At 41.2% G+C, this 13715-nt stretch overlaps 1 protein-coding gene across 1 annotated transcript in view; it reads left to right on the forward strand.

The window, feature by feature from the left end:
• The first annotated feature begins 3342 nt into the window (after nt 1–3342).
• CCDC77 (coiled-coil domain containing 77) overlaps nt 3343–13715 on the forward strand; it is a 31183-nt gene continuing 20810 nt past the window's right edge. The window contains exons 1-4 of the mRNA XM_045295944.1: nt 3343–3366; nt 5996–6050; nt 8980–9033; nt 12946–13153. Of these exons, the coding sequence (XP_045151879.1) occupies nt 8996–9033; nt 12946–13153 (246 nt within the window). The 5' untranslated portion in view covers nt 3343–3366; nt 5996–6050; nt 8980–8995. The remainder of the gene's footprint in view (nt 3367–5995; nt 6051–8979; nt 9034–12945; nt 13154–13715) is intronic.

A 13715-nucleotide genomic window follows, 5' to 3' on the forward strand; every position in this document is an offset into this window, starting at 1 on the left:
CAATAAAAACTATTTTCACCATTCTGTGGGTGAGCGATCCCGGTTTTTTCATCATCTCACCTGGGATCCCTCATACAGCTACAGTCATTGACTGGGCTAGAGTTGGAGAGAGCAGAATGGCTTCACATTTCTGTTAATTTTGATGGCTGTCATCTGAGAAGATTCAACTCTCTCTTTTTTTAAAAATCATTTTATTGGGGGCTCCTACAACTCTTATCACAATCCATACATCCACCTATTGTGTTAAGCACATTTGTACATTTGTTGCCATCATCCATTTCAAAACATTTGGTTTCTACTTGAGCCCTTGGTAGCAGCTTATTTTTCCCCTCCCTCACGAACCCTTGATAATTCATAAATTTTTATTATATTGTCATTTTCTTACAATTTTCAACATAAGCTCTCATCTCAGTCAGGTGGACCAGGTTCTTTCAGAACATGGTGGTCTCAGGGTTCAAAGAGGGTCAGAGTAGAAGCCTAGGCCTCAACTCCTAAATAAACAAGATCGCTTTTGTTACAGTTGACCAGCGCGATGCAATGGTTTTCTTTCATAGATGACTTTTGTGGCCTTGGGTTTGTAATTCTGCCAAAAACTATGGACTCGGTTAAGACCTGTCTCACATTTTGTCTGTTTTATCCACTGTATGGGAATTGATCAATCTATTATGCAAATAGTATGCATAAAACTACCCAATAGGATTAAGTGACTTCCAAGAATTGATTGGTTTGTGATCCTGCAGGGCAGATCATGCCATGAATTGCTTCCTTAACAACATCAATAGTCAACTTATGAGACGTTTGAAGAGATAGGGGAAAAGAAGGAACCTCCTAAAAGGGCTATACTACAAATACAACTAAGAGCAGTAACATTGAAGACGGATGTCAGGGGCAGCCATATGCGCAACTGGGAACCAGGGAACCTGCAGACATCAATAAAACATGAGTGCTTATTTAAAGTGATAACATTGGAAACAGCTAGTGATGGTTGCACAAGATGATAAACATGTCTCATTCAACTGTACATAAAACATGTTGAAATAATGGGAACGAAAAACAGAATGGCAGGTGAACAGATACATTGGATGGTGTAAGATGGGAGGAAGGGGGAGGAAAAACATAATATTTAACATAACAAGAGTTCTGGTGGGGATGGTGGGGAAGGGCGGGGATAAAGGGGACCTGATACCAAAAAGTGCAAGAAGACAGAAAATGTTTTGCAAATGATGGTGGCAGAGTAGGGTGGAAAGGGGGAACCAATTACAGGGATCTATATAAACCTCCTCCGTAGGGGGTGGACAACAGAAAAGTGGGTGAAGAGACGTTGGACAGTGTAAGATATGACAAAATAATAATAATTTATAAGTTACCAAGGGTTTATGAAGGAGAGGGGGAGCTGCGGGGGAGGGGGGAAATGAGCTGATGCCAAGGGCTCAGGCAGAAAGCAAATATTTTGAGAATGATGATGGCAACAAATATACAAATATGCTTGACACAATGTATGTATGGATGGATTATGATAAGAATTGTATGAGCCCCCAATAAAATGATTGGAAAAAAAATGATGGTGGCAGCAATTGTACAATCATGCTTAGTCTAAATGAATTATGGCTTGTCATAATATCCGTAGAGATCCCAATAAAATGGGGGAAAATGTTGCAATAGCAAATGTTTTGTTATGTTTATTTGTAACAAGAAAAAATTAATAATGGTTTTGCTTTAGAAATGGTAATAGAGCCATGAGGTCCTGCTGCTAGATACTTCATATAACAGCTAGCTCCTAAATGTTTTTTGGGGACCCTTTTCAATGTTAATGAGAACTCCACAAGCTCTTGTTTATGCGGATTATACATCTTGATATTTATCATCTTTATTATCATCTTTTTAAATTAACCAAGAAATATTTCAAGTATATATTTTTAAAAATGAACCTATTATCTGTTAATAGGATGACACAAAAATAAATAAATTTAAATATATATATTTTTTTAAAGGATAACACATTTTTTGTGAATAACAACTAGATTTATGAAAACAAAAAATTAAGCGAGAAGAGTGGTTTTCCTTTTGGAAATTGCTTTAATGTTTGGCTTAGTAGGTTGGAGTGGAGTTTTCATATCCGTATCTGCATTCAATCTGCTGCAGTTTTGTTAGAGTTGAACTCTCTGAAACAATGCCTAATCACAGATATGTTGTTGGGAGAAAGGAACTTACACCTGTAGTTTTGTAGTTTTGTGAATGAGAGCAATGGAGAATCTAAAAGTATATGAATCAATTTTTCTACTGTTACATTAAGATAGTAGTCAGCCTTGCACTAGTCTTTTGGAAAGAGCGGTTCACTGAGTTATGTGAGATCTAGCAAATAAAAGACATTCAATAAAAAAATCACAAAAATCTCACCACCACCATCACCAACACAGGGGGCACAAACAACAGAAACATGGGTGCGGCGGTCGGTGTAAGATACAAGGATAATAATAATTGATAATGTATCAAGGGGTCACAAGGGTGGGAGGGGGGTAGGGAAAAAAGAGGAGCTAATACCAAGGGCTCAAATACATAGTAAACGTTTAGAAAATTATAATGGCAACATATGTACAAATATGCTGGAGACAATTGATATATGGATTGTTATAAGAGCTGTAAGAGCCCCCAATAAAATGATCTTAAAAAAAAAACTCACCCCCTATAATCCCCAGTTATATATAACTCCCAGTTTTATCAGAAAAGTCTAATGTGATAATAGTTTTTATTTTCAGCCACTAAAATTTAGGTGGTTTGTTAGGTAGCAAAAGCTAACTGAAAAAAATATCTCCTGAATGTATTTGTGTATGGAATTTAATTCAACCCCAGGCCTTGCTCCAGTTGTAGGCAACTTGGTCATTAGAGAATTTTTTTTTCCCCAAGAATCTTATCCTTCTTATCAACAAGTTTGTAAATTACATTCATTATCTCATATGTAATACTTTGTACCATACAATGCTAAAGTGTTCCTATGATTCGTATCATGCTTATGCATCGCATTTCTGCAATAGTTCACGGAAACAATGTAAGTGAGCCAACAAACGGAATATCTAAAATGTGTTGCCTTCTGACCACAAACTCCACACAACCTGCATGGATTGGTTTGTAGCCTTAGGCTGGGACAGCCAAGCACTGAAGAAAACCTACATTTCCCGGCGATCTCTGCGCGGCCACTCGGGGGCGTGCTTGTTAGTGAACGGCTTTCTCATTGGTGCGTAATCCGAAGGGCCGTGTAACCGCGAGGGCGATTGGATGGATGTGTGGACCCCACCCCGTGGCGCCACGACAACCCTGGTTTAACTTCTGTTTTCGGTTGGCTTCTGGGACTCGGAAGCTTGGAGTGGAGTGAGTATGGGGTTTTTTGGGCTCGAATTGAAAACCTTGTGCGGGAGAAGACACTGTAGAAGCAATGCGGAAGAGGGGGACGCGAGCCTGAAAAACACCAAAAAATGGTTTTGAGGAGTTGGGGACCGGAAGAGGAAAGTTAGACTCACCGCAGTGCGAGCGTTAAGCGCGAGATGAAATGGGAAAAAGCAGCACAGGATGTGCACATCCTGGAGCTGGGTTCCGAAATTCCCAACTTCATGCAAGTCTAAACCTCAGTCGCCCGTGTGGAGTAAGGATTAAAAGAGGTTTTTGTTATTGTTGTTTTCACAGTTGTGGGGACAAATAAAATAAACGCCCCAGGGCTAAACAAATGCTGACTGTCAGTCGCCTAGCTGTAAAAGAATGTATCAAATAAAGCTGTCAGAGAGATGGAAGACTAGAAATGAGACGAAGCCTATTCATTTGTCTGTGAAACAAGGCATTTGCAAGAAAGATATAAAGAGGAATAATAGTTTCTTTCTGTAAGGAGCATACACGATCGTGGGAGAAATGATAGTAACAAAGAACTATATTTCCTGCCTTTTATAGAATTACAAATGCAGTTCTTTTACAGTTAACTTATTTTGATGGATCGGGCGCGGAGAGAAGGTGAGGGAACACAATTTAACACGAGCGGTGGTGTCTGGGAGCTCTGGTGGCATACCGGCATACGTTGGGCTGCTAAGCACAGTCACCGTTAGAACACACCAGCTGCTGTGTGTGAGAAACATGAGGTTTTTTGTTTCCATGCAGCCTCAGAAACCCACACTGAGCTCTTCCCACAGGGAGACTGGATTGTTTTGCATAGTCTAACTGGAGATCATCTCATGAACAACGGCGTAGGTTCCAGAAACTTAGGTAGAAGCCAAGAGTTTGTGTACAGAGGCACAAGGCAGGAGAGCAAAGTTTGCCCTTGAATAGAAAGCCGTGCGTTCTAGGCTTTGCTGGAATGCATTAGACGCTGAGGAGCCACTGAGGAACTTGATGAAGGTGGCCCAGGGGAGCTGAGGAATAGTAAAAGAGTTAAGCTATGATAGATGTTTCGGTAGGAAGTAATGAGATCCTTAATTTACATTGTCATTGCTCAGAGCAGATATACAGGATTTGGATGGGAGGGTCATAAGAAAGTGTAATCCAATGGTGAATTTAGAGGTTCAAATCCAGGGTGCTCGGAAGATGGAGAAGCAGTAACTGCAAGAGGAAAGTCGGAAGAATGTGTTTGGGTGCAACAAATGATAGATTAGGTTCGGCAAGTGTCAGATTTCAGGAGCTAAAAAAAAGAAAACCAAAAACATGTTACCTGAGTGGTTTTATTTTGAAGTTAGGTATTTGAAGCCCCAGTGTGACACGGAGGTGAAAATATTCCATTAGTAACTGGGAATTCCAATCAAGAAATGGAAAGAGTTGCCCTTTTTCCATTCAAGCAGTATTGTTGAGCAGTTGCTCTGTGGCAGACACTATTTTAGAGGTCTTCTTAAAAGCTCTTGGGAATAGTGATGTTCTAAAAGGCACGAGTGGAGAGGAAGTGGTAAAGAAAATTGAACCTTTTGAGCCAAGGGAATATATTTAAATAAGAATAGCTTGCCTTTATTGAGTGAGTGTGTCAGACATTGTGCTCAGCTTGTGTTTGTTACTTCAGTTGATCCTTTCAACAACCTATGGCATCGGCTCTATTCTCCCCATTTTGTGATAACCACCTGAAGCATAGAGAGTTGCCCGAGTGCACATCACTAGGAAGGGACAGAGCTTTGGCTCAGAGCTAGATCTATTTGATTTCAGAGTTCACACTCAACTGCAATCTTTTTTAAAGAGTGTTTTAACGTTTAACACTGTACAGACCAAGGAGTGACTTGTTGAATGAGAGAGAACGGGCACCAAAAAGAACAATTTGAGTGCATTCATTTGATGTCCACGGACCAAGAAGGCCAACATCCATTCTGATGGTAGAGTAGAAGCCGCATTTTGAGAGATTATGAGATTAAGGAGATGTGAGTGCAGTAGTCACGGGGAAGAGTAGTGAGGACAGTCACTCTGAAGAGAAAGAAGGGTTGCAGGATCATAAGAACTCCTAATGTTCCATCAAGTCCCACGCTTCTCTTCGGTAGTTTCTGTTGTTACTCGGTGCCACTGAGTCTATTCTGGCTCATAGTGGCCCCATGTGAGAAAGGAGGACTGCGCCTACACTACGAATATAAAGTGACCCTACCGCTACGTAGTTCCCTAGAGTGTGGTCTTTATGGATACACATTGTACTGCTCACCCCAAAACCAAGATTGGTAGTTCAACTCCACCAGCTGTTCTGCAGGAGAAAGATGAGGCTATCTGTTCCATAAAGATTTACAGCCTCGGATATTTATTGCAGGTATAGGGTCACTGTGAGATAGAACCAACACGATGGCAGTAGGTTTGCAGTTTTTATGATGGACGAAGACAGCCAGATTTTTATCCCTGGTGGTCACTGGGTATATTCAAACTGCCAAACTTGGTTAGCAAGTTTGCTAAGTGTTGCACTTTTAGGACCACTTTAAAGTTTTAGGACAGTGGGATTTGTTTAAGATGTCACCCATAATTCTATCATACTCATCCAATAAACATTCTTATTTTCTAGGTTCTCTTCGACAAGGGGCACGTAGGTCCAATTTGAAGAAGCTTTGTAGAAAGAGGTGAGTTTGAAGGAGGAGAGTCATCATTTTGAAGGAGGGCATCAGGGAGGGCACTCCAGAAAAAGAAAGATGGCTTATTCAAAGGGCTGGCTTTAAGAGAAATCATGTGGGTAAGAGAATCAGAAACAAATGTCCTAGCTGGATTAGACAGACTGATTGGTAGAAGAAGAAAAAACCAACCAACCAAGCCAACTGCCATTGAGTTTATTTCAACCCATGTTAGGTGCCGTTGCGTTGGTTCCAGGTGGTAGTGACCCTGTGTGTAACAGAATGAAACACTGCTAGGTCCTGTGCTGTCCTCAGAATTGTTCTTATGTTTGAGCCCATCAATGCAGCCATTAAGTTTATTTCAATTCATAGGCACCCTAGATAGGATTTCCAAGACTGTAAGTCTTTGTAGGAACAGGGAGCCTCATATTCCTTCCCCAGAACTGTTGGTAGAGTTGAACTGCCAACCTTGCAGCCCATTGCTCAACCAGCAGCACCACTGGAACTCCTTAGTAGAGGAAAAGGATGGTTAAATAAGAATCTTTCAAATGCATACTGAAGGTTTTAAATAATTTCTTTTCAGTAACTATTTATTGAATGCCTACTATGAGCTAGGCACAGAAGATACAGCAGTGAACACAATGCCTCTAATGAGTTTGGACATTACAGTGTGGGAGACACAAATAAAATTAAAAGTCATGGTAGGTTACTGTTACAGAGGAAAGTAGAGGGAATGCTTCAGCACAAAGATAACATTGAAACCTTGGAGGAGAAAGAGCAAATACGTAGATAAGTGGAGAAAGGCGAAGAGGGCTGCAAGTACATTGGTCCTGAGTAGGAGTTAGTTTGGTGTGGTTTTTTTTTTTTTTTTTTTTTTGTTTTTTTTTTAAGTGGGTTTTTTTTTTTTTTTACTTTTTTTTTGGGGCTCATACAACTGTTATCCCAATCCATACACATCAATTGTGTAAAGCGCATTTGTACATCGTTTCTCAAAACATTTTCTCTCCATTTAAACCCCCGACATTAGGTCCTCATTTTTCCCCTCCCTCCCTGCTCCCCCCTCCCGCATGAGCCCTTGATAGTTTACAAATGGGCATTTTGTCATATCTTGCCCTGTCCGACTTCTCCCTTCATCCACTTTTCGGTTGTCTGTCCCCCAGGGAGGAGGCCACACACAGTTCCATGCAATTGGTTCCCTCTTTCCTACCCACTCTCCCTCCACCCTCCCTGTTTTGCCACTCACACCACTGGTCCTATAGGGCTCATCCATCCTGGATTCCCTGTATTTTCAGTTCCTATCTGTACCAGTGTACCTCCTCTGGTCTAGCCAGTCTTGAGTTTGGTGTGTTTGAGGAACAGCAAGGCCTTTAGTGTTTTTGTGAGTAAGCAAGGAAGAGAATACTAGGTAGAGGTGATAGAAAAGTGGGTGGCTCGATCATGCAGGACCTTGTGGGGAAATGTAGATGAAGACTGACTGTCCGAGTACCCACCAAACCAAATCCACTGCCTTTAAGTCCATTCTGATTCATAGTCTCCCCATAGGACAGACTACCTCTGCTATACAGGGTCAAAGCTATAAACCTTTAGGGAAACAGGCTGTTGCATTGTTCTTCCATGGAGAGGCTGATGGGTTGGAACTACTGACCTTTTGGTTAGCAGCCAAGTGCATAACCACTGTACCACCAAGTGTCCTTTCTCTAAGCACAGAGTTACATATTTTGATTTATAAAGAATCACTGTTGGGTTGTGAATAGACTTTAGGAGTCAGGGTTTAGGGTGGAAGCATGGAGACCAGTAAAAAGGTTATTGTAGCCATTGGACAAAAGGTAATAGTGGATTGGACCTGGCCAATATGGTTTTGAAAGTTGGTTAATGGGTTGAATGTAGTATGTAAATCAGAAAGAAGTATGTTTCCCCATTCAAAAACTAGTGTCAAGATGGCATTTAAACCCATGAAGCCTCATGAGATCACCGAAGCAATGCTTGTAAATAAAGGTGAGGACGAACTAGCAGGGCTGAAAAGTTCTCACCAGGGGGGAAGGGAAAAACAAAAAACAAAACAGGAACGTGTATCTTGGAAATGAAATGAAAGATATCAATGAGGCAAAAGAAAGAGGCATTACAGGGAGCTGGGCAGGGAAATGGAGTTAATAGTGGTGATTATGTCTTCCCTTTCTCTTTCAGAGGGCTGAAAATGTGAGTTATATGCCAGGTAGATAAGCATCAGACAATATTCCATCTCTTGACTTGCTCTAAGTCAGAGTAGATTGAAATAGCTTTTTCCAAAACCTTTTGCGAGAGCCAATAAGTTCCCCTCCCTATTCCTAAATACATGGTACTCCCTTATCAACTGGTGGTATCTTCCTGGAAATTTCTTTTTAATTAAAAAAAATTTTTTTTTCTTCCTGGAAATTTCAATGAGAAGTTTATTCAAAGTATAGGAACTAAAGATTTCATGTTAATCAATTAGCAAGAATATCGTGAATGAAAAATTTAAAACTTGAATTTTTTTTGATAACATAGAATTATAAAGATAGCACAGCACTATAGAATATCAGAAAATTAAACCCCTGAAACTATTGCCTTGAGATAATATTTAAATTTATCCCCAAAATATTGCCCGAAGTCTTCTTAAAACTAAAGACTTGTGAAACAGCGCTGGTGAAATCTACCCAACAATTAGAGAAGAGCCGACACTAATTCTATTACAGAAGATAGAAAAGGATGGAATCCTCCCCACCTTATTCTGTGAAGCAAGCAGAACCCTGGTACTAAAACCAGGAACAGGTCATAAAAAGCCTCCCAGCAAAACTCAACAATCACTAGACTGCACGAGTGAAAAACATTGGTCTTGTATATATGTATAATGATATTTTGTTTTGCTTGGGTGTTTTTTGTTCCTGTTCTTTATCTCTGATTCTGAATTTTGTATATTTGGTAGGTGTGAAGAAGACAGCATGGACTTCACCCCAACGCACACCCCTGTTTGCAGAAAGTAAGACCTTTGCCTAGTTTTCAGTTACAATAAGGAATCAAGACTTCTATTGTCTTGTGGCTAAAGTTGTCAGCATGGCTGGAAGAGTCTCGCAGTTAGCAGCCCAAGTGTAACCACCAGGCCAGCAGGGCTCCGTACAGTCGGAGAGTCTCCATGGGGTATTTGAGCTGTGCCTGGTGTCATTTTTTCTATTCTTACTATGCAAACTTTCGATTAAGAGAGATTCAGAACTTAAACTCATTGCCCTGGAGTTGATTTTGACTCAGCAGACCTGGAGGACAGGTTGGAATGCCCTGTGAGGTTCCGAGATGGTAATTCTTTGTATTTGGGGTTTGGGTTTTTTTTTCTTGATTAAGAGGTTTATTAAGGAAGTTAACAATTAGAAATGTTCAGGGTATTTGTTTACCTGGACAGGTTACAAAGTCTTAGGTCTGCTAAAAATGTTCAAAGGGGGCGTTATCACTCAGCTGTAAGCCTCAGTTGAAGGCATTCAGCTCCAGCTGCCTGGCTCAGCAAGTCCAGTCCTCGATGAAGTGCGCACAGGCATCCCATTCAACAAGCCAACAAAAGCATTCAGTTGGCTCTGTGGGTTGGGAAATCGATCACTCTGTTCCATTCTCTGGCTCCTGGCTCTGCTGCTGCTCCTCTGATGGTACAGCTGTCATCTGGCTCCAGGAGGGAGGTTCGCTGCACAGGGATGTGCGCCACTCCTGGCTCCTCCTGGTAATGAGATCCCTCCTCCTGCTTCTCAGCGGGGCTCATTTTATACACAGCAGGATAGCATTGCAAGGAATCCTGTTCACAATTACAGGTGAAGCCTATCGCTATCCTCCCCTACCTTCTTTTGTTTTTGACAGTTTATCATTTATTCAACATTTTTTAGCACACTCAATTGGTAGCTAAAGTATCCCCAAGGTATTCAATTATCTTTTTTAATTATTATTAATCATTTTATTGGAAGCGCTTACAGATATTGTAACAATCCATTATTCAATTAGATCAAGCATAATTGTGCAGTTGCTACCACCATGAGTTTCAAAGCATTTTCTTTCTTCTTGAACTCTTTGCTGTCAGCTCCCCATATCCCCACCCCCACCCCCAGTAGTTCTTGAAGAGAGTAGAAAGCCTCTTTCTCCTGTGGTTTCCAGCCTCTGGCCTTATAGTTAGCCACCCCGTGTGGAACCACTACAACACCAGGGCTCCTATAGATCTTAAAAGAGTGCGTGTTAATGCAACCCTGCTCGATACAAAGTGTGGTGAAGAAGGCAGATGGTGCCCAACTATCAGGAAAAAAATAGTGTCTGGGGTCTTAAAGGCTTGTCTTAAAACAAGCAGCCATCTAAGTGAAGTGTCAGCTTAGTCGACGTGGAAGGAGCACACCAGCTTGTGGGATCCAAGGATTGTTAATAAAGAAGTAATGATCAGAGGCAGGAATTGTATTAGAGCTTAAATTCTGAGCACCGGGTTTACAGAAAGCTATGAATGATAGACAGTGAAAGCCCAAATTCCATTTGCAGAGCCCCTACATAAAGGCTCCATTGAATTCTCTGACCATTGTTATGAATAGTCTTACCCCTTTTGGAGTGCATTGGAAGGTGGATTGCCTTTAGCATCCCACCCCCCAACCCTGATCAAACCCGAAAGGGGCAGTCTCCCTTAGGGACATGCTTGGATGTGTTCTTCTTCTTTTTTTTTTAATCATTTTATTGGGGGCTCATACAACTCATCACAATCCACACATCCATCCATTGTATCAGGGACATCTGTACATGTGTTGCCATCATCATTCTCAAAACATGTTCTTTCTACTTGAGCCCTTGGTGTCAGCTCCTCGTTTTCCCCCTCCCTCTCCACCCCCATTCCCTCACGAACCCTTGATAAGTTATCAATTATTATTATTTTGCCATGTCTTACACTGTCCGATGTCTCCCTTCACCCACTTTTCCGTCCCCCAGGGAGGGGGTTATATGTAAATCCTTGTGATGGGTTCCCCCTTTCTACCCGACCTTCCTCTTCCCCTCCTGGTATGGCCACTCTCACCACTGGTCCTGAGGGGGCTTGGTGTGTTCTTGATGAAGATTGCATTACTGGAGGTTGTATAGTCGTCCATCATGTCCTCACTACTTTAGGGGAGCCCCTGGACCAATATTGTAACCTCCTCTATCAAACTTAATAATCGTGTTCCAATCACGACTCTGATCCACCAGTAACTATGATGGATCAATCTGCCACCAGCCATGTTGTTGTGACAGTTTTCTTTGACCTCTCATATCCATTTCAAAGCTTTGTATCTCAGAAGATGCAAAAGGAAAACAAACGAGGGGAGAGGGCCAGGCGGGACTGGTGGAGAGTTGATGGGTGGTTTGGACTGGTGGAGGCAAAGTGAATGTTCAGAAATGTAAACTCCCACCTCCTTTGTACAAAGACGGTGCGTGCTAAATGATGATAGCAGGATTCCAGCCCTCTGAGGGGCTAGTACTACATTGGGACTCGACTTCAGAGAAACCGCTCTTATACAAACGGGGCTTTCACTTCTGAACCTGCCACCGGTGTGCTATCTGGGGTGTCGTCTTCATCTCTCGTTGATCTGTAGGTGGGACTCTGAAATACTTCTGGATCGTGCCTGACTTCCCAGGGTTGTTAACATTGAAAATTTGAAACACAAGAAAGATGGTATTTCCATCACAAGCTTGTGATACTTGAGAAGAATGTTAGGTTATTTTAGTTTTTGAATTTTTTCCCTTCGTGCTAAGTATGTTTTTAAAATCTCTTGTATAAAAATAATAATGATAAACAAAGAAATTTCCTGTATCCTTGCTCACACACTGAAAGTGCTGCCCCACCTGTGGTTTAAGCGCAACTCTGGGCTCCTGGGAGAAAGGTGCTCCACAGCCACTACTCATTTGGCGACGTCGCCAACATCACGCCCTTAGCCAAACTGGCTTCATTTTCTTTTCTTTCTTTTTTTACTGGTTTAACTTTCACATTAGCACGTCTCCACTTGTGCATCATTTGTCTAATTGATTGTTTTAGCTTAAGGCTTTGGTTTGCTCAAAACCTTTGAGCAGGGACTTTTGCCACTGAGAGCATCTATCCCTGGGATGTGGGATCCAAATGTTTCAAATCCTTAGGGACTAGGATCTGTTGGGGGCGGTGTGCTTACTAACTATTTTCTAACCCTGATTTTTATATTTACCATCCTCCTGAATAATTTTGCTACTTATATAACTATTCCTAAGAATAAACTGATTCCTTATGCAAGATTTGAGCCGAAGTAAATGATGGTATCTGCTATGTATCTGCCCACATGCATTTTTTCATTGAATATTGCTTATGTGGTTCATTCATATTCATGGGTCTTTAGTTTATAATTTCTAACAAATTTGAATAGCATTCTATTGTATGGGTATACCAGCGTTTAACCAGTGTCCTATTAAATTTGGATTGCTTACTGCTACAAAACACAATGTAATAATGTGAACAAGCTCATATATCACCTTGTGCACAAGACTTTCAAGAACAAGAGGAATTGCAGTTGTACTAGATTTTCCCAGTTTGTACCCCATCAACATATAAGTGGTCTCCATACTATGAGCCCTAGTATTACATTCTCTAATTGCTACTACCTCATCTTACTTAGTTTATATTCTATTTTCATTCTTCCACATGTATGTTAAGTGCAGTTTGAAGCCACTACTAACACTTGGAAAACAATTCACAAGATTTTTTATTAAGCTGTCATACCAAACTTGGAAGATTTCAATGCACCTTAATTATAAGTATTTTAAGAACATAAGCTTTCCTTTTACTAAAAAAAAAAGTCAATGTCTCATACATGTTCAGAGTTCAGTGACTACATCCTTTCTAATTTCACTTATAATAACAGCTGTTTCCAAACAATGTTTCCTCCAGGGTCAGTGGTTCCAAGAAGTGGAGGGGAATGTCTTTCCCCGATTCGCCGGCGTCACCGCCCCTGCCTTCCACCGAAGACCGCCTGGCCGTCCTCTGCCCTTCTCAAGAGCTGCTGGAATATTTTCAAAAGAAGATGGCTGAGTGTGAGACAGAAAACGAAGACCTGTTGAAGAAACTGGAACGATACAAAGAAACTTGCGAAGCACAGGTAAGAAAAGACATTACTGCCCTTTTAAAACTCTGATTCATTCAGTCTCTTCATTGATGAGTAGGAACTCTGGTGGCATAGTGAACATACATGTTGGGCTGCTGACTACAAGGTCGGCAGTTCAAATTTGCTAGCCCCTCTTTGGGAGAAAGATGAGGCTTTCTACTTCTGTAAAGATTTACAGCTTTGAAAATATACAGGGGCAGTTCTAGTATATCCTATAGGGTCTCTCGGAGTTGGAATCAACTCACAGCGGTGGGTTTGGGTTTTGGATTCATTAACAAGAGACAAGCTGGAAGTGCCAAGGTGTGCTATGAGCAGGTATTTCATAAAATATACTCACTTTTGGTTCCCTTGTACCTTAGCCCAGTGATTCATCTGTTGGGTCCTTCCTTGAACCAGAATCTCTTAGAACTGCTCTGCTGTGTGCACTTATGTAAATACATTAATCCATAACAATAGAGGTATTGGCCTATGTACATATATTTATAAGGCAATACACTGAAGCTGCAGATAAGCCTTGGGCCTCGGTTCATACCTTCCCTCAATAGAAGAACACTTT

This window comes from Echinops telfairi, unplaced genomic scaffold, assembly GCF_000313985.2.
Source record: "Echinops telfairi isolate 266 unplaced genomic scaffold, ASM31398v2 ScPeMD7_6273;HRSCAF=7185, whole genome shotgun sequence".
NCBI lineage: Eukaryota > Metazoa > Chordata > Mammalia > Afrosoricida > Tenrecidae > Echinops > Echinops telfairi.